The 21,190-nt window shown below is 40.3% G+C and overlaps 2 protein-coding genes across 6 annotated transcripts in view; one reads left to right on the top strand and one right to left on the bottom strand.

The window, feature by feature from the left end:
- CENPP (centromere protein P) overlaps positions 1-12,497 on the top strand; it is a 193,562-nt gene extending 181,065 nt beyond the window's left edge. For 4 of the 5 annotated variants that reach the window (XM_075286873.1, XM_075286870.1, XM_075286875.1 and 1 more), the window contains exons 7-9: positions 6,515-6,594; positions 7,582-7,673; positions 12,137-12,497. In XM_075286873.1, coding sequence (XP_075142974.1) covers positions 6,515-6,594; positions 7,582-7,673; positions 12,137-12,270 — 306 coding nt within the window. In that variant the 3' untranslated portion in view covers positions 12,271-12,497. Of the gene's footprint in view, positions 1-6,514; positions 6,595-7,581; positions 7,674-8,712; positions 8,742-12,136 lie in introns of those variants that run through there. The other variant, XM_075286874.1, reaches the window with a different exon arrangement.
- A 4,707-nt stretch (positions 12,498-17,204) lies between these two features.
- IPPK (inositol-pentakisphosphate 2-kinase) overlaps positions 17,205-21,190 on the bottom strand; it is a 49,672-nt gene continuing 45,686 nt past the window's right edge. The window contains exons 11-13 of the mRNA XM_075286916.1: positions 21,028-21,130; positions 20,350-20,429; positions 17,205-19,155 (exon numbers count right to left, since the gene is read on the bottom strand). Coding sequence (XP_075143017.1) covers positions 18,930-19,155; positions 20,350-20,429; positions 21,028-21,130 — 409 coding nt within the window. The 3' untranslated portion in view covers positions 17,205-18,929. The remainder of the gene's footprint in view (positions 19,156-20,349; positions 20,430-21,027; positions 21,131-21,190) is intronic.

Below are 21,190 nucleotides of genomic sequence, written 5' to 3'. Positions count from 1 at the left end.
TGGAGGAAAGAGGAGACTCTTAAAGAAGAAGTTACAGGTCTGTGAGAGCCAGAAATCTTGATTGTTTGTAGGTGACCAAATACTTATTTTCCACCATAATTTGCAAATAAATTCTTACAAAATCAGACAATGTGATTTTCTGGATTTGTTTTCTCATTTTGTCTCTCATAGTTGAGGTCTACCTATGATGTAAATTACAGACGCCTCTCATCTTTTTAAGTGGTGGAACTTGCACTATTGGTGACTGACTAAATACTTTTTTTCCCCACTGTATGTTCCTTAGCGGTCCCTCCAAACAGTATAATAATCTAAATTTTATAATATTCCAATTTGTGCCACTCACTAGCCATTATTATACTGTGGGGTCTCTTCAGACTAAACAGTACAATAAGCAGAGCCCCACAAGAGGTGATCAAACACAAAAAAAAAAACGCTGATTTAAAAAACACTGCATAAAAATGTGACCGCTGATTGTGTCTCAGAGGTCACGTTGCATTATTATGTGTGATAACGTTGGACGTGACCCCTGAGGCCCTGTTCTCAGCGGTCTTTTATCTCAGGCAGAAGCCCCCACAGAGCACAGAACCACCGCAGACCGCAGGGAAGGTGAGTAACATTATTTTTTTTTATGTTTGATCACCTCCCCTGGGGCTCTGTTTATTATACTGTGAGGTCTGAAGAGACCCCACAGTATAATAATAGCAGTTTCGTGTTTGGTCTGAAAGAAATTGCTGGGTGAGGGCTCGGGCTGCCGTGCCAGGAATATAAGCCCCGTGTGCCACTCTTGGCATGCGTGCCGTGGGTTGCTGACCCCTGTTATAGGGTAACGTGATAAAAAAAAAAAAAAAATACAACAGATGTTTATAAAACTTTGAAGTCTGATGTTCAAGGAACAATTTCAATATTTGGCCTCCAAAATATGACATAAATGCAGCATTTGAGGAAGGTCTGAACACAACATGTGAAATCTACTGAGCAGAGAAGGTAAAATCTAAACATTTCAATCTCCAAAAATCTATATTCTTATACTGTAATGAAATCCAGAAACAGATGAGTTTAGTAGGTTAGATTAAAATATACTTCTTTGATGTCTGTCCATAAAACACATCCACTGAACAGACCAGGCCACGTAACACTTTATTAGATTACAGATACAGACGGCATTTCATTTCACTGTAGCAAAGCTTGTGTCCCTTTATAAGAACCTGTCAGAGGAGAGCAGAAAGTAGTAAGAAATAGGTAAGTCCAAAGGATTGTGAGAGATACAGATGCCACACGTAAAGTAGGAATATAGTACTTCAACTTTATCATCAGTCGTGGTTTCCAAAGCTGCAATACTCAATGGATTTGCAGGCTGACAGAGACAAACCCAATAAACATGCATTTAGAACGCCCCATGCATCAGTTAGATTTATGAGAAAATTTGCTATGTCCGTCTTCCACCTCTTACCAAATTCACTTTTTTTTACCAGTTACCATCTGACCCCACCACAATACTCGAATCTTATCCAAAGTTATTAATGCTTCGCTGATAATTGCCAAAGACATACGAAATTACTCTTTCTCTTCTGCTAGACCTGTCGTTTCTTTTTGAAACACTTGTTACAGACTCTCTTATCCCTTGGCATTACAGCCTTGGCCGTCTCCTAGATCTCCATATACTTCAGCAGCCAAACACTTGTGCACCGCTTCCTCATCTTGCCCTGTCTTTGTCCATATATACCTTCTGGCCTGGTGTAGCTCATGGATTCCTATGGCGTTTACTATCATGATGCTGATAATACTCCACTGTACCTCTCGGGTTCTGCTTTTACCTCTCTGCTCACCAGCAATATTTCAATCCCACTTTCTGAAACCCAACATGGGAAAAAACTGAATTTTTCGTTTGTCTCCCATGTCACTTAACCGCCCACCAGACTTGTCAATCATTTAAAGGGACCTATCATTACCTCCACCTACTCCAACTCTTTCCATCCTACAATAGTCACTACTCCAGTTATTCTGACCCAGTTGAATTTTTTTCTCTAGCCTCCATTGTTCTTGATCCATCAGTTCAGATAGTTTAAGCTCAGATACGGTATATTCTCTGTCAGATGAGTGGCTTTAGGCAAGAGCAGATAGTCTAGGACCAACTCCAACTTTGTCAAAATCAGTGGAGCAGCCCCTATTGAAGGAGGCAAAGAAGAGGGTTGGTTGAGGTGCGGAAAGGTCCTATTTAGTGACTCCTCACTTTACAGCGGCTCACAGTATCACTGCTTCCTTAGACTGCCTGAAAACTACTCCTATTAGTTTAACGGGGTATAATGTTAGGCATATGCTATTGATATTATAGCCCACACTAAAGCTCAACCCCGATAGTTAGCAATAAGCTTCTCTACGCGTTTCCCTTGGCATTTCCCTATCTACCAAGTTCATCAGGAGAATATCCTATGCCTAGGAGATGAATAGAAAACCCAATAGTTGCGGTAACAACCACAGTTCTCGGCGCCCTGATGGTGGACGCCGATACTTGATGTAAATCCTGGGTTAAACTAATAGGAGTAGTTTTCAGGCAGTGATATGTTTATTGATTTCTTCCTTACCCAAATGTGAATTGATGTGGCTTATTAATGCATCCACATTCACCTTGGATATTAGGAATTCAGGATTCATCAATATGCAATGAGCCTTATATAGGTGCAACTTGTAACTTGCTGTGATGGACTATCAACAGGTTATGTCTACAAAGTAGCAAATTGTTTCAGTTATAACAAGGGAGAAATAGTTGCAAATATATAGCTCTTTATTTAGTGCAACTTATATGACATCAATTTCCCTTGTTAATACCCCCATAGAACCGCACGCTCCTCATATATCCCACAGTAATATATGTCCTCCACTGTCTCTGGAAATGTGAAAGAGGGCTATAGGGTACATTGTGAGGTTGTGGTTGGGCAGTTACTCCTAGAAGTCCTGTTCATCATAGGTGGATGCTAGTTACACATGCATTCTTTTATCAGAAGCGTCTTCATTTCTATCCTGCACTGAACAGGTGTAAGTGTAGGAGACCGTAGCGTGTAGTCCATATAGTTCTTGTCGACACTAATACAAGGACCACATCGAATATAGGACTATATGCTACTAACAATATAACATCACTATACTGTATATGTGCAGTTTTAAATGATTCTAATAAAGTTTTAGTTTTAAATCACATATTTTTGCCATAGAAACTTGATACCCAACACATCAGACTCCGCCGCAGCTTTAAAGCCTCCAAAAGCAATATGAAGTGCCCCCCGCAGGGAAACCTACACCCTGCAAAACCTGTTTAAGTCCTTGTGTGTGTTTCCTGCCTTATGTTGCATTTGCAGACCCTGGCACTTTAAAATAAAATCGAAATAAAATAAAATAGAGAAGTGACATTTGTCGGACATGTTTTTTGGTATCTCTCATCTGCATTATACAGTGGGGCAAAAAAGTATTTAGTCAGTCATCAATAGTGCAAGTTCCACCACTTAAAAAGATGAGAGGCGTCTGTAATTGACATCATAGGTAGACCTCAACTATGAGAGACAAAATGAGAAAACAAATCCAGAAAATCACATTGTCTGATTTTGTAAGAATTTATTTGCAAATTATGGTGGAAAATAAGTATTTGGTCACCTACAAACAATCAAGATTTCTGGCTCTCACCGACCTGTAACTTCTTCTTTAAGAGTCCCCTCTTTCCTCCACTCATTACCTGTAGTAATGGCACCTGTTTAAACTTGTTATCACTATAAAAAGACACCTGTGCACACCCTCAAACAGTCAGACTCCAAACTCCACTATGGCGGAGACCAAAGAGCTGTCAAAGGACACCAGAAACAAAATTGTAGCCCTGCACCAGGCTGGGAAGACTGAATCTGCAATAGGCAACCAGCTTGGATTGAAGAAATCAACTGTGGGAGCAATAATTAGAAAATGGAAGACATACAAGACCACTGATAATCTCCCTCGATCTGGGGCTCCACGCAAAATCTCACCCCGTGGGGTCAAAATGATCACAAGAACGGTGAGCAAAAATCCCAGAACCACGCGGGGGGACCTAGTGAATGAACTGCAGAGAGCTGGGACCAATGTAACAAAGCCTACCATCAGTAACACACTACGCCGCCAGGGACTCAGATCCTGCAGTGCCAGACGTGTCCCACTGCTTAAGCCAGTACATGTCCGGGCCCGTCTGATGTTTGCTAGAGAGCATTTGGATGATCCAGAAGAGTATTGGGAGAATGTCCTATGGGCTGATGAAACCAAACTGGAACTGTTTGGTAGAAACACAACTTTTCGTGTTTGGAGGAAAAAGAATACTGAGTTGCATCCATCAAACACCATACCTACTGTAAAGCATGGGGGTGGAAACATCATGCTTTGGGGCTGTTTCTCTGCAAAGGGACCAGGACGACTGATCCGGGTACATGAAAGAATGAATGGGGCCATGTATCGTGAGATTTTGAGTGCAAACCTCCTTCCATCAGCAAGGGCATTGAAGATGAAACGTGGCTGGGTCTTTCAACATGACAATGATCCAAAGCACACTGCCAGGGCAACAAAGGAGTGGCTTTGTAAGAAGCATTTCAAGGTCCTTGAGTGGCCTAGCCAGTCTCCAGATCTCAACCCTATAAAAAACCTTTGGAGGGAGTTGAAAGTCCGTGTTGCCAAGCGACAGCCCCAAAACATCACTGCTCTAGAGGAGATCTGCATGGAGGAATGGGCCGACATACCAACAACAGTGTGTGCCAACCTTGTGAAGACTTACAGAAAATGTTTGACCTCTGTCAGTGCCAACAAAGGATATATAACAAAGTATTGAGATGACATTTTGTTACTGACCAAATACTTATTTTCCACCATAATTTGCAAATAAATTCTTACAAAATCAGACAATGTGATTTTCTGGATTTGTTTTCTCATTTTGTCTCTCATAGTTGAGGTCTACCTATGATGTAAATTACAGACGCCTCTCATCTTTTTAAGTGGTGGAACTTGCACTATTGGTGACTGACTAAATACTTTTTTGCCCCACTGTAAATGTCATTGTGACAGTAGTTCCTGGACATGATTTTTTTCTTACTTTGCTGTTACTTGTCCACACACGTTGCTGTTTCCAGTGAGCCGTATGCGATAACTTGTTTTTTGATACGTAATGATCCCTGGAGGGACGACTACTTAGACACTTTTATACTGTCACTATAACATCAGACATGAACATCTGCTAAAGTGCTCAAAGCACAATTCTTCAGCTGCTACCGAAAAATGTATTGTTCCTGTCTGACAACGAGGTCAAGGTAATGAATGGTGTAAGCTGTAAAGAGGCTAGAGTGCCATCTACTGGGACTATAGAGTACTACATGGAATTCTTTATATTTAATGAAAAATAACCTGATGTAATGCCGTATTACTAATACGTTGATTCATATGAAGAAAAATATTTGTGTAAAAGTTCTGCGTTTCTTTAGATGACTTTAAGTAACCGAAAAAATGCAATGCAAATTCACACCTGCTGGTTTTTAACTTTTTTTTTTTTTTTTTGTACTGGTAGCATTCACAAGTATTTTCATCCTGTGTAGGGTAATTTCATACATGTTAGATTTACTACAGTTTCTCCAGCAGAAGTCTGAAGCTGATACCGAAGTATGGCGTGCCACACATTAGGCTAATCTGCCAACTTTTCCATGTGGAATCCGCAACCCCAGTCACATGCTTCAGATATGGAGTGTCTGCAGATCTTATCTGCCCATAATCTATGGCCATGTGAACTTCTTAACTTTATTTATTAATTTTATTTAGTATTTATTTTTGCCCTGTGTGGTCCTGCTGCTTTAGGCTTGGTTCACACTACAGTTGTTAATGTTCATTGCTGTCATCTGTCAATGGATGACAACAATGGACATTAACTGTAGCTAAAGGACTACACTCTGAGCCCCTTCCATCTGTCTCCATTCCCTTTGACTCTAATATAAACACTGCAGCAGATATTTTCTTCCATCATATCTGTTTACTTTTGTAATGGAAGAAAAAGTCCTAAATGGAGGTAAAACACATAATGGAAGAAACTTCCAGAGATAATGGCAGGTCCACACTGCCAACATTACAGTGCATTGCTCTCACCCACAATTGGAGCATCATCCATCTGTATTCACTGTAATGTAAAAAAAACCAATAAGATAAAAGCTGTCTTCTATTATATGTTTTACTTTTCTTCCATTACAGAAGTAAACAAACACGGTAAAAATCTTACATCGTGTTTTTTTACATTAGAGTTAAAGGGAACAGACTCCTGCACCAGTCACTCTATAACCATTTTAGTCCGTTGCTCTTGTCCTATCATGGACTTTACAGTGAGCGTAGGTTACTGTGACCATTTACACACACACAGGGCAAATTGTGTATTTTTTTCTTTTTTTAAAAACAAACAAACAAAAAAAAAACTATATTTGAGGAATTATCTTTAATGTATCTGATAACTGAAACCTATTCTGTTTCTCTTCAGGACAAATACCCACTCGCTGTGGGACTTCCACTGGGGTCTTCTGCAGATTACATGGTTCTTATGAACTCCGACCTCCCTGGGTATGTGATATTACAATATTCGTTGTTTTTCTTTTCTCACAAGTGCACCTGAAAAAATCTACTTCAAGACAGAACTGAAAGGGTTATTCCCTCTTCAGCAAATCGCTGAGGTCGGACAGAGGGACTTGCAAGACATGGAGACCCTTGACCCTCAGCCTAGTAACCAACACCATGCCATACATGTTTGTACAGTTGTCTGGGTTTATTGTATCCAAATACCAGCTGTAACAGGAGAAGCAATGTCTCTGCGCCACACACAGAGCCCTCTGGTGCTACTGAACTGAACTTACCACATCATAGGACAATGTATAGAGCGGTATGTGCCTACTGAAGATACAAGAGTAAGGCCTTATTCACCCAAACACCTAAAAAGACACAGTCCAAAATAGTATAAGATATTGAGACTCACCCTTTATACGACATCAGTCCCGGATATTTTGTCTTTGAGGTGCACGGTTTACTCCGGACAAAAGTAAAATTTTATGAATTCGGAGTGTTGCCGGATTCCTTCAATTTTTTTGCTACCAAAAAAGACACATTGATTGCAATGAAACTATTCACATATCCTATATCCGGCCATTTTTTGCAGATCCCTTATAGATGTAAAGGAGTTGTGCAGGACTTCAAAAACATGGCTGCTTTTCACGAAGTAACATCATGTCCATTGGTCACATGGCAATGCCACATCTCCATCCTAATAAAATGAATGGGACTGAGCTGCAGTATGACCATGTGACCAACAGACGTGATGTCATATTCTGATAATAATAAAGCAGCCATGTTTCTGAAGTTTCTGCACAACCCCTTTACATCTATAAGGCAGAAATAGGATATGTGAATAGTTTAATTGTAATCAATGTGTTTTTAAAATGGCCAGCAGATGGCCATTTTTGATATTTGTGTGAATAAGGCCTTACTCTTACACTCTTGCAGCTTCAGTAGTAACTGGAGTTGACCTTGAATGCCATTGCTTATATCTTTGTACAGATGTGAACTGATACTTGTATGGAAAATAACTATAAATGAAGATGGATCAGTGACGCCACTCTTGGATTTATTACCGAAGATGCCAGAACAAGGTAGAGGCGCTCATTTATGGTGGTTTTCTTGGTTAGTGGACATGCAGTGTGACTATAGATTACATTGTAACATGACAGACAATACTTATAGCATTCCAAACCTATTAACAAACATAGCATAAATCAGTAGTACAGCGTTTGTACATTGGAATAACCCTGTATGTGGCCATCAAGGCCTGCTAAATAAGTGATACATCTATAAAATTCATTTCCCTTTAATGCGATGGGTGGTAACCGGCTGCCATACACTGCACACAGCAAATGAAGAGGAAAGTGGAATCTACTTCATGTCATTCTCACTCAGAAAAATCCTCAGGACCATGCAAAAAATATATAGAGTGGTGCTGATGTGAATAACGTGCTTGCATTGTAATACAAAGCTTCTATTTAGCTCCAGCTGGCTGATATTCAGCTGTGTTCTCTTGAAGGGAGGATGACTCTAGTTACCAAGTCATATTGGATAGACTCTACCCCACTATGGAGGAACCTTCTGTAGCCAAGGGAATTACTGATTTCAGTACAGGACAGTATGTCTGCTGGGAAGCGGGGACTCCTGGCATCATATATAAGTGACCTTCTAGGAGTCCCTCTCCCAGCATGAACGTCCTGCCGGTGAGCACACAGACAGAGATTCACAGATGAAACTCAGTTGTGTGATTCTAAGGTACCTGTAGTTTATGTACAGTATGTTATAGGCACACCTCCTTGTTAAATATCGTGCATGTCTTAGCTTTTATAGGTGCATCTTATTTGATGGTTTTTCACTGTGTGAAACTATTTAAACAGTATAATGAAAGGTTAAGAATGGCTTCACATCTTGCTGGAGTCTGGTGGAGAAACTGCTGAAAATCAGCGAAGATAAATCCTCCATGGACGACTTCTCTCCACCACTTTGTTTTGAAATGGCTGATCCTATTATAGCCAGGGTTTGCTATTCATGATGAATAGGGGGAAGAGCTGCAATGTTACACACGGTCTGAACAATATCTAGACTAGCAATAAACATATGTATGTTTTTGTTTTTTTTTTGTTTTTCTAGATTGAACATTTAACATCACAGTGCTCACCACTAAAATGCCTACATATGTAGCTGATATTAATAAGGCTTTTACTGGACACTCATTGGTTTCAATGGATCACAACAATCAGGTGTTGGAGTTTTTGGCTTTCTTAGCTAGCAAGAGGGTACACATAAAAAAAATATCCATTCTACATCACATGGGGATCGTGAATGATAATGAATATTGTATGATTTTATATTTACAATGCCCTAAAGCCAGGACTATCCTTCCTATAACCACCAGTCATATATAACCTTCATTTACAGTATATTACTAATATGAGTAGATGTGGATAGGGCTTTGTACTTTGTGTCTGAAATGATTACCGTATATACTCGAGTATAAGCCGACCCGAATATAAGCCGAGGCCCCTAATTTTACCACAAAAAACTGGAAAAACTTATTGACTCGAGTATAAGCCGGGGGGGGGGGAATGTAGCAGCTACTGGAAAAGTTCAAAAATTAAAATGGTCGGAGTTTTTGGGTGCAGTAGTTGTTGGGTGCTGGGGAAGGGGAGGGGGTGTTTTGGTTGTCTGTCTGCCCCTTCCCTGAGCTTGAGGACTGGGTTTTTTTCTCCACTTGGAATTCAGTCTGGCTGAGTATAGGGGATCTGCAGTGCTCCTTTCCGACAGAACAGGAGCACTACAGATCCCCTATATTCAGTAGACCGGGCACTTTCAGACACAGGAATACCTAATGTGTATGTGTTTCATAGTTATGATTTTATGGGAGATTCTATACATTACTACTGCGGCTGGTCATAGCACAAAAACTGCTAAAAAAATTTGGCTTATATTTGAGTATGTACGGTATCAATATCATAAATACAATATGGAAACCTGTTGGATTATTCCTAATTACTAGCCTGTCTCTCGCTATACACACTAATAAATATATATATAAATATATATATATATATATATATATATATATATATATATTAGTGCAGTATCCCATTTTCTAGTTCAGAATGATGGTTTATGTATTATTCTAACAGTCACAATCACTTGAAAGGGGTATTCCCATCTACATCATTATTTTAAAATTTGTAGAGAATTAAAAGTTAAACATTTTTGCAAATATAAGTAATTAAAAATTTTGCAGAGTTTTAAAGATTTTCTCTAACTTTCTTAGTGGTGACAGTCTTATCTTGATCAGTTGCTATGGATACAACCACCAATGCAGAAACTTTCTAAGGTCAGAAAATCGGCCATGATGTCCTTATTGTGACCGGGATATCTCCTCATACATGTAATGTCCCTGCCTGATAACCGGCTACAATAAGAAAGTCATAGCTGGTTCCTGACGAGTCCCAGACCACAGAAAGTTTCTGCATTGGTGGTCATATCCATGGCAACCGATCAAGATAAGACTGTCACCACTAAGAAAGTTAGAGAAAATCTTTAAAACTCTGCAGAATTTTTAATTACTTATATTTGCAAAAATGTTTAACTTTTAATTATCTACAAATGTAGATATGATCATGTACATGGGAATACCCCTTTAATGTAATGTATTTATAGCGTATTATGATGTCTCCTTATAACAGGTTTCATCACTTCTGTAACCACATAAACATACCTCCAGTTATAAAACAACTTTTCTTAAATTAATCATACAGGTAACTAAAGAAACTAATATCTTATTGAGATCCATTTCCTTCACCACTTATTAAGCTGTTCTTCTACTCTTTCAATCTGGCTGCTTCTATACACACAATTTGTTTCTCTACTTGGCCTCACACATAGGACTCTATAGAGAGAGATTGTGATTATTTTATTGCTTCATTTATTGCACTCAAAGTCTGTTAACTACAACTTAGCAGTGTTATTGCCGACATTACACTATTTATTTATTTGATTGATTTTAAACACTGCTAGGTTGTAGATAAGAGACTGTGAGCACAAAATAAGGCGATACATAAATTAACCAGGATCTTACTCCCTTCTTCCCTCCCTCCATAGAGTCCTATGTGTGGTTCTGAATACGGAGATGGATTTAATGTAAACAAGCAGCGAGATTATGGAGAAGGAAACAGATCTCCTTAATAAGAGATACTCACCTGTACTATTCATTAAAAAAAAAAAAAAAGTTTACAATTGGAGATGCACTTCAAGGCTAAGGCCCCATGGGACGGACGATATGCAACACTAAAGCGCTGCAGTAAAAACCACAGCGGGAAAGCATCACGGTTCTTCCTGCAGCTCTTTAAACAAAGTTCACAAAGTTTTCCTCCACGGACTTTCTGTTACAATTATGTCTACGGGAAAGCTGCCGGCGTTTCTGTAGATATAATTGACATGCTTTGATTTCCAAAACAGTACCGGTTTTGGAAATCGCAGCATGTCCATGCCGCGGTTTTAACCGCAAAGTAGGCATGGGATTCGCATAAAGCCTATCCACTTTGCCTGTACTGTACAACCCCGCGATTTTTCCCGTGGTGTTTCCAGCCCCGGCCTAAGGAGCATAGGACACTCCCCTATCCTAGAAAGACCATAGTCTATCATTTTCCCTACTGAAATTCTCCAGCAAACATGCAGAGCAATGTAACTGGATGGGATTTTAATAAGTTTCATTACAGCATGTAAAACTTGCGGTGAATTCTAGATATGTTATGTAGTTTCATATCTGAAGTGTGCCCCACCTGTTATGGATTTCTGACATGACTCATCTATTCTAAGAAATAAAACTGTACTGAGCCACAGCTTTTAACACATTGAGATCTTGGTCCAAATTTCCAGGATGTAATACTTACAAGGCATTCACAATGTTTCCAGGTAAAGCAGGGTCAGTTCTCAGGACATTACGATATAATGTGTAAAGCTAGAATGTGAGACTGTGTGTACAGGATTTGTACAACCGCTGATCGGTCAGCAGCACATGAGTTATCTTAATCCCAGTATTTTATAGATAGGTCTCACCACTGTATTACAGAGCACATTACAGTGCTGATCATCATATCTTTACTATGCATGTCACTTTTGGAGAAAAACAACTTTAAATTGGTTCTATCCAAATCTACAAAAGTGACATACATAGCAAAGATATGATGTTCAGCACAGTAATGTGCTCTGTAACATGGCGGTGACAGATAAATGCACTCGGGAAAGGTAACAGACACTCTTTAAAGGGGAACTCCGATGGCACTTGGATACTGGCAGATGTGGGCCCCACCACTTAGACCTGTAGCTTTGTCTAAAAGGAATCCCCCAGGCACTTATCTGCCCACTTGCTGAGAAATGTCCTCTACGATCAGGCTCACAAAAAGCCTCTGAGCCATGCAGTCTCTGTAACCCTCAGAAGTTAATGGGAGTTTCTGAAACCGCATAGAATAGCGAGTGCCGTTGTTCTAAAAGTCCCATTCACTTCCATTCTTTAACTGTTGTATATTGTGTTTTACAGCAATAGCTCTGGATAAGTCGGGAATATTGGAAAATCTAGCCGAAAACTTCAAAACCCTGCTTCAAACCTTTGGCCTTCAAAAAACCATCGAGAACATCATTCAGTCCTTTTGCATAAACAGAGGCAGCGACTAGAAGAAAGGTCTCGCAATGTTTTATTGAATATAAACCTTGTAGTTGCATCCGTTTATAAACCATATACACATGTCATGCTTTATGTACAGTCAATATGGCACATTGTACATCAGTTATCAAGACATGGAAAATAAATACAATCTTTAAATACTAAAAGGAGAAAATACAGAAAAGCAAAATCCAAATAAACTCTACATGGTTCAGATGTCCAGAATGAGCAGAACACGTCCTCACTAAACACATTTCTGGTAACAGGAATCACATTAGGTTTGTCATTACTTGTGGGTCATGTCGCACAAGTATATACAGACAGTGGGAGTTACACCCAGGAACAGTGTATACAATGGATAGCAGAAGTCTTCCAGTTTCCTCTCCTGTAAAGCTTATTATACACAGACTATACTTCACTTCAACAGAATCTTACACATCAGTTGACCAGAACAAAAAAAATATTTTTTAAATGGTGTTGCATGGGGATGTTTTTTTTTTTGTTTTTTTTTAAAGGGGTTGTCCAGTTTCAGCAAATAAATGTTACTGCTTGTATAATAAAAAGCTGTACAATTCTCCAATATACTTTCTGTATCAATTCCTCACAATTTTTTACACTTCTACTGGTTGTCAAGGTTGTCTGTGTTGGAGTCTACATTGCAGTGATCATAGGAAGTTGGAGAACGAAAAAAAATGCTACAAGCCTGACTTTTTTGGCCACCCATTGGTTTAAAAGAACAGAGAACTTACAGATCCCATTATAGTCAATGGAGTTCACCGGGCACTGAAAGGCTAAGTTCAGACGGAGTATTTAGGACTGGGATCTGAGGCGGAGGCCACCTCAGGTTCTGGTCCAAAATACAGGGTAGCTGTGACTGGATGGTGGTACAGTGCAGGGCACTGCGATCCAGATTAGGCCCAAATGAATGGGCCTAGTTGGGAGTGTCTTCAGGCGGATTCATGAGGCACAATCCGCCTGAAGAATGAGCATGTCCATTCTTTTTCCGAGAGCCGGAAAAAAGAAATGACCGGCTCCCATTGAAATCAACGGGAGTCATCTTTTTGGTCAGGATTTTGAGGCGAATTCGGCCTCAAAATCCTGACCAAAAAACTCAGTGTGAACTCAGCCTTGGTGTCAGCTGTTCTGGTCCTCCAGTGGAAATGTGAACGTTCAATCTGCTTACTTCCAGTCGGGGAAAAAAAAATAAATCATCAGTCCATGGTCATGTGAGGAAACACATCGGTGCACGGCTCGTTACAGTACATTAATCAGAACGCTCTTGTAACGAGCTGTGCACCTCTATCCATCACATGACCAGGACTGATATTTATGGACTGGAAGTAAGAAGAATGAATGACAACAAGCAGAGATCCAGAGAAGCGTGAGGAAATGATACAGAAAGTATATTGGAACATTGTACAACTTTTCTTTCTACAAACAACATTTGTGGTTTCCCCTGTAAAATGATATAGATCTACGCCGCTCCCCTTGCTCTGTAACATGCTACTTGTAGATCAAAGGTTTTATTTTTAAATACTAGTTTATTTCATTTCAGATGTGTAGGAAATTTTAATTAAAAAAGTTACAAAATTGGATATAGCCTATAGGGTGCTAGTACACGATGTTCGCCGTCTGCGTGTGCACCTGGGTGACTCCTGTACTTGCTATAGTTTTAAATGTGAACATACAGGTGTATTAACAATGAAAGTCTTATTCACACAACCATGTCCCTGCAGTAAGCTCCTGTATACTTGGATCACTACTGTACTCAGCTGATATATAGCTGCAATTCAGCTTCTTAGGAACGGACTGACTTCCATTTATGTATCAGTAGTCCGTTTAGGAGATACGACCTATGCATAGACAGTGGGGGGATTTATCAAGATTGGCTATTCTTATGCCAGACTCCCCCAAGTGCAAGCCTTGCAAGAATTACTAAGAGGCTCTGACCCTGTAGTAATTCCTGTGCACCCAGTTACAGATCAATGGCAAAACTAGTGTAGATTTGTGATATTACCAATACTCTGGTGTGAGTTCTAGTAAATCTGGTGGACCGGGGTGCCCCTGCCCACTATCTAAAGTGGAGAGTGGCCGAAGTGCCAAATACACACCAAGCGGAGGCATATCTGGTCACTTTTTAGGCACATCAGCCTTAGTAAATGTCAGGGTTTCCTGGATGGAACATGGTCATTTGAATAGGCCCCAGGACATAGCACATGCAGCCAAACAGACAATGTACAGGCGTCCTGAAGGACAAGTGATGTCAGTTTTATATTCTACTTAAGGCACATGAAGTGTGAAAGAACCCTCCAGTGATGTTTTACAGAATCCACCATTCCAGCCAAATGTAACAATAGCCCCTTAGAGAGGCCCCGGTCGTCTTCCTTCACATATTTTAGTAAATACTTGTACAATAAGCATTCTGGGGCTTTTTCTCACAACTCCATGTTTAAGCCGTTCCTCTGTTATTGCTTCAGAATATTTAGGAACCAGATGAGAGCTGGGTCACCCACTAACTGGTAACACCCATTAATACACACACAGGCTGAATAACAGAACAGCGCCATCATGTAGAGCTCTAATAAAATATGTGCCAGGATTATTTCACAGAAAATACAAGTAATTATTAAAACAGATGCGTAAGACGACTTCAGAACCGCTCCTTCACTAGAGAATTGAAGATTTGGGCAGGATATTTACTTAATATGTCCTCAAGTCTTAATTTTTTCTATTAGTCATCTGTCTTTTTACAATACATAGAAAGATTACATTAAAATGTGGGAAACAATTATAGAAATTCATATAGAGCTGATGCATCTTCTTTACCAAAAAAACAAACCACAACTCTTCAGTACAATTAGAAATGATAAAAAAAAAAAAAAAAAAAAAGCTTATATATTCAGTTCTATGAAAATAGATCTCATCTCTCCAAAGAAATAGTCACTCCACTAACACAGGATATTTCATCTGCCTTGGGCCCCTTGCAGAGGACTGTGGTGGGGGTTATTGTGCTATCCGTGTATTTCATGGATAGATCACTGATGGATTCTTTTCTATGCACCGTGCTTTTCACTGTCCCGTATGTGGGCGGACAGGACAGGAATAGGACCTGTCACATCTGATATAGCCTGGACTATTTTGCTGCTTCCATAGCTCCTATTCATTTAATGAAAGGGACCACGGGTGGCGCACGGTCACATCCCTGTGTCCCCAATGTGCAGTCTGTGCTTTTGAATTGTCTACAGCTGGCCTAATGATGTTTAAAAGCAGGGGGTTTTTTGTATGGTGGATTGTGGTAGGTTTTCAAGCCACTCTTGGCTTTGGCTCCAAAACCACAGCAAAACCTGCAACTAAAAAAAATGCAGTTATTCTGCAATGTATGACCTCAGCCTTAGGGTATATTTACACTGTGGGAAAAGTGAGTGTTTTTTAAGTTTCTGCCCATTAATAATGGGCATCTTGTACCCTCGCTCTGGGACTTCTGTTGAGTTAGTTGCTCTGACATGCCAATTCATACATGTTCTTTGCACAGGAATGAAAACAGTCTCTCTATGAAGGTCTCGGAGAGCCTCCATGTGAGACTAGAGACTGACTGACTGTCTGCTCAAAGACCATGTAGAAATCGGAAGCATCAGACTGCTTCACAGGAGCCCACACAAGCGCTTGTCTGTATACTAATGGGGAAAATGCATCAAATATGAAAACTACTGGGACATTTGCAATTTGCACAATCAGCATACATGTCTATGTAAATTACTTCAGGTTTCTTCAATGAGGACAATAGAAAAAAAATGCAATAATGTAGCAGCGTTTAGTATTTTTACTAATGGCAAAAGTAGTATCAAAATCTGGACAAGTCCCCTATATTTCCTACTGAATCCTATTATTATCCTCCTCCTCTAGCCAATAACTACAGAGCTGAGCAATCCTTCATTTAGTAATATTCTAGAGCACAAAACACATACTACATGGCCAAGAGTTAGTGGTCTCATCCAAGCATTTAGCCGTGCGGCCTTGTTATCTGGACATATTTTTATGGTAAAGAAACAGTTGCTCTGGTTTACTCTAAGGTTTGCTTTACGTGTTCATGTCTTTTTATGCAGTTTTTTTAACCCAAAAAAGTGGGTTGAAATAAGAGACAAATCCCATCTGTCCTTCTACATTCTCTATCTTACTGATCCATACCTGGCTTCAGTAACTGCATCAAAAGACCTGAAGATAATGTCTACACAGCAGCAGAACATCCAGAACGGACATGCTGAACACAACCAAGTGACTAAACCTTTTGGGATGCAATAAAAACTGCCTCCTCCAAGGCACCCCCCTCCCCTCCAAACACCCAAGTTCCACAAACGTGTCCCTATAACTCTGGCCATGTAGTGTAGGCTATGTACTATATATAACCACCAGTACACAATCTGAGTAACATCTTGCAGAATGGAAACCACCTCCACTGTTATTACTTTGTATAGAACCTACTTCCCCACTGGCAGAAAAGGAATTAAAATGGAGACATTTCCCTTCCCAGACGTCACTGCCTGCCTTAGTACTTAGTAACACAATGGGGCACAACGCAGAGACCACTCGGTGCTCTGAACAGAATTTACAGACTTCAGCTATTACCAATAATCCAAACTCTCTCAAAGAACAGTAAAAATGAATAATGTAGCAGCGTGCAATGGAGACGGCATGCCACGTGATCCTAAATGTCATCATCAGCACCAATCACAAAAAACGTTAAAGTACCTTTAGTTTGCATAACCGTGAGTAAAATGTATTACATCTACTTCCGTAACAGCACAATGTGATTCCCACTATCCCACTGTAGAGAAGATGAGCCATTGTAGGGAGCGGAGATCCCCAGTGGCTGCCATAAGAGCTGCTCTAGTTACATGACTGCTGCCTGTATACAATGGTTCTCATACTGCAGCTCTGGTTCCAGAGGTTTTGGCTAGATATTAGAAGCTGGAGGGGAGTTTATTAAATGGGCATGTTTTACACTAAAAAGTGGATGAAGTAGGATGGAGACACGTATGCCCAACACAGGTACTAGAACTTAGTAGAGTTGAAAGTTAAACCCCTTGCACACGGTCAGAGTTGTTTTCTGTGTCCTGTCCGAAACTGCAGATAGTCTATGGCCCCGTACACATGTCCATAGTTTTTACTAATCAGTGTCCGGACCGTAGAAACTATCTGCAAATACAAGGCTGTGTGAATAAGGCCTAAAAATATCCATTCATCCATTTCTACAATGCCTGACTTGCCAATATATGACCAGTTGTACATTTTGGGTAGAAACCATGTAGAGCCTTCTATGAATCTTGAAAGTTCTAAGATATCAGATGTCACTGTCCATACAGAATCCCTGCCGCACAGTGAGCTCCTATACTTGTACAGGTTAGTGGTCACAGAAAATACAGGATAGTGCAGCTGTATAGATTATGTAATAAAGCAAGATTTCTATGTCATACTGAACCCGACACGTAGGCCGAGCTACAGCCCTATGTCTATTATACCAGTGTTATATCTGAGCAGTCCTCAGGCATTAAAGGGTTTGTCAGGATTAGAAAAACAGAAAAAAACTATTCTGAAATAGCACCACTCATGTCTATGGGCCGTGCCTGGTATTACAGCTCAGCACCAGTCACCTCAATGGGGTTAAACTACAGTAACAGCCGCAGCTCATGGACAGGCGTGTTTGACCCTTAGATCTATCTCTCGACGTGTCCTTTAATATTGAATAATTACACTAAAACATCAAGTCTTCATTACATTTAGCACCTTACTGGGGGCAGCAGAAGACAGCACAAAAAGTAGCGACTCCTATATTAAATGCATCATGTGAGGCTGTACGTACTCCGCTACAGCGGGAAGACGTCACCATTTACAATACATTGGTATAAGGGGTTAGAAACCAATATCATTGCTGCCTCTGACATCACATAACCACAATGGAACATTGTGTAAATTCTTTTCTCCCTCCCCCCGCCATGGGTGAGGGGATTCATAGGTTAAGATAGGGAGGGAACCTGTAAAATAGAACATAAATTATTTCACAATTTCGGCAAAGAACATAAGAGCTATAAGGATGACACAAACAATGGGAGAGGTTTCTGGACGCAATTCTGCTTTGTCACAGGACAATCTATAGGATGTTGCACAGCAAACCATCTCTGGAACGGAAAAATGGACAACATAACGGCTTCTATGGCCTAGAAACATTAAGGAGATCAAATCTGTTTGCATTGCACATTATATAAAACCAGCCTGTAAATCGATACATACAAGTCCTTACCCTGATACAGCACAGACCTTTGCATAAGGCTCAGTTAGAGGTTTGCCTGGACCTCTCCTTAGGCACTCTATAAGAAAGCAGCAGAATGGATGCAAAGGACCAGGATTCATCTTTTCTCAGTATACAAAGGTTTGGTCATCTTAGAAATGTTAAATACAAATATGTTGTAGGTTCTCTTCATGTATCAAACCACCCAGAGAAGCAAAGGCTTTATTTACAGGTTACACCATGCAGCACGCAGTCATTCCCTTTACTAGCCATGGTTCTCAAAAATTTACATGTCAAAATGAGTAAGTGTGGCGTTCTGCCCTGCATGCTGGATCAGCAAGACAAAGTGACAGGATGGCGCAGCAGCGTTTACCGCTCAGCTTACAACTATACTTGGTGCAGGAGCAGCGTGCAGGCTTCACTGTCCGGGAAGATGAGAGACGTGCTCGGCTCCTCCCGGGTCTGGATGCTTTTCAGGTAATGGTTAACAATCTTACTGTCCCGTGTGTACTGGTACGGTATGTTCTCATAGGGCTTTAGGTCTAAGTCCAGGATAGAAACTGAATACATGAAGCTGGATCTTGAGGCTTTTATTAAAGGTCTTGAATCAAAGCTAAAAGAAGAGACCACAGACATTGAGTGCCCATATTACTTCTAATGTGAACCATACACCAACCATGTAACACAGACTCCTACATTATCACAACTTCAACATCTGATGCTGTTCTAGAATGGTCCACTTCACTTACTGTACACATACAATACCCAAAATGGATCATTCCACCTTTCGGGGTTTTTTTATGTCCTTTCCAACTACCACTGACAAGGTTGAACACCAGGTCTAAACCTGACAATCTAATGCCAATTTGCAACCTGCAGGAAGCAGCTCCTTTCTTATTAGTCATGTCACATATATCTCATGTCATATCTCAGTGATCTTTAAGATACCAGTGTTGGAAGTATTTCTACAGCTCTTATGCAAACCTACACGTCTCCAAAATAACAGACAACAAACCAATCGTGTGCCGTCTGATCCAGCAGTCACGCCATTGGATCTCAATTTTCTGCAACTTACCTTCAGTGGCTTATAAAGAAGCAGAGGACAGATGGATCAGACTACGTTTGCTGTCTGGTACTATGGAGACTGTCTGCTATCAATTAAAACCTGTTGCCAGGTTGTTTTATTTTACATACACTGGGGCAAGAACCTTTTTTTGGCTTGTAAAAGGAGTTTTATGCAGACACAAGTTTTCTTTTAGTGTGTTTACACGTGACCATAATGGGCAGAGATGACAGCTTGGACTTCTAATGCTAAAACAGATAAGCGCTCTTTAACCATATTTGATACCAGTTTGATATTGATATTCTATCTGAATCTGCTAGACAAGTCACAGAACTATGAATTATGGACTGTATGCGGCATGAGCAAGGACTGTACGTCACCTGACCACGGGCTGATTCCTATCCAGTGGAAGTAAACAAAGAATGAATAATAGTAAGCAGAGATCTAGAAAACTGAGAAATTGATATAGAAAGTATATTGGAAAAATCATAAACCACTTCATCCTCAGTAAATAAATAATACTGTTTGATGGACAGGCCCTTTTATACCGTCTCCCAGGTGTCTCGTAATGCAACCTTGGATGAAGGAGAATCTTGAGACAAAGATGTTCACATCTGCAGGTAATGTCCATCACTAACACGCTACTGCCCACACATGTATGAGTATATACGTCTAAGACCTAAGGCTGTCAGATTAATACACATTAACTACAATATATCCAGATGTCAGTGATCTGCCCCTTACCATTCCTCCTGTACAGTGGGGGATAGGGCGATCATTATGGAGCAGTCCTTGGCGGTCATGGCTACTCGGTACTGTTGAATCTGTAAAGAGGAAGACACATAGAAGACTGAAGGTTTGTTCAAAGACCATTTTAGCCAGGTTCACAATAAAGTACTCCAAGGTTTCTTAGTATTTCAATCCTTCTTAAATAAAATTGCATCAAAGACCTCCAATTGTATATTCTTCTATACTGCTCTGCACCCACCACAGCATGAGCCCAGGGTAGGAAACCGATTGAGTAACAGTTGGCTATCCAAGAAATATTGGGGTCTTTCCTTCTATAGATTAGCTCACCTCCAGGTACTGTTTGTACAGTGAGTGAGCAGTGCGGCTCCTGCCATATAAAGTGTAGCTGTAGTGTGTTTATACTCAGGTGACCCTAACCTAATTCTATTTTCCCTTGTGAATTGCTGCCTCTGTTACTGAGACCGTGTGCTTTTTTTTTTTTTTTTTTTGTCAACATGCAAATGAGCAATTTGGAGTTATGGCAACGTCCTCATTACTTCAAAGAGCTCATTTGTATATTGAGAAAACCAGTAACCTTGGCAATACAGGCACTAGTTCAGAGGGGGAAACATTGTATGATTCAGGTGACCCTCAGCTGGGCTCTGGTGTCTATTAAATGTAATGTGGTCTTACCTTCGTTACTGCGTACTCCACACTGCCATCATCTTCCAGGGACAGATCCTTTAGCCTCTCAAAGAAGGTTTCATCATAAGGTCCATCCAAGAGGAGAGTACTTCTGAAAGGGATATCATGTGACCATAAAAAAACAATACAAAATGATGTGCAGCATATTGTC

This window comes from Leptodactylus fuscus, chromosome 9 (assembly GCF_031893055.1).
Source record: "Leptodactylus fuscus isolate aLepFus1 chromosome 9, aLepFus1.hap2, whole genome shotgun sequence".
NCBI classification, from domain to species: domain Eukaryota; kingdom Metazoa; phylum Chordata; class Amphibia; order Anura; family Leptodactylidae; genus Leptodactylus; species Leptodactylus fuscus.
The sequence above is the reverse complement of the archived record's forward strand: the minus strand, read 5'-3'. Positions and strand labels throughout refer to the sequence as shown.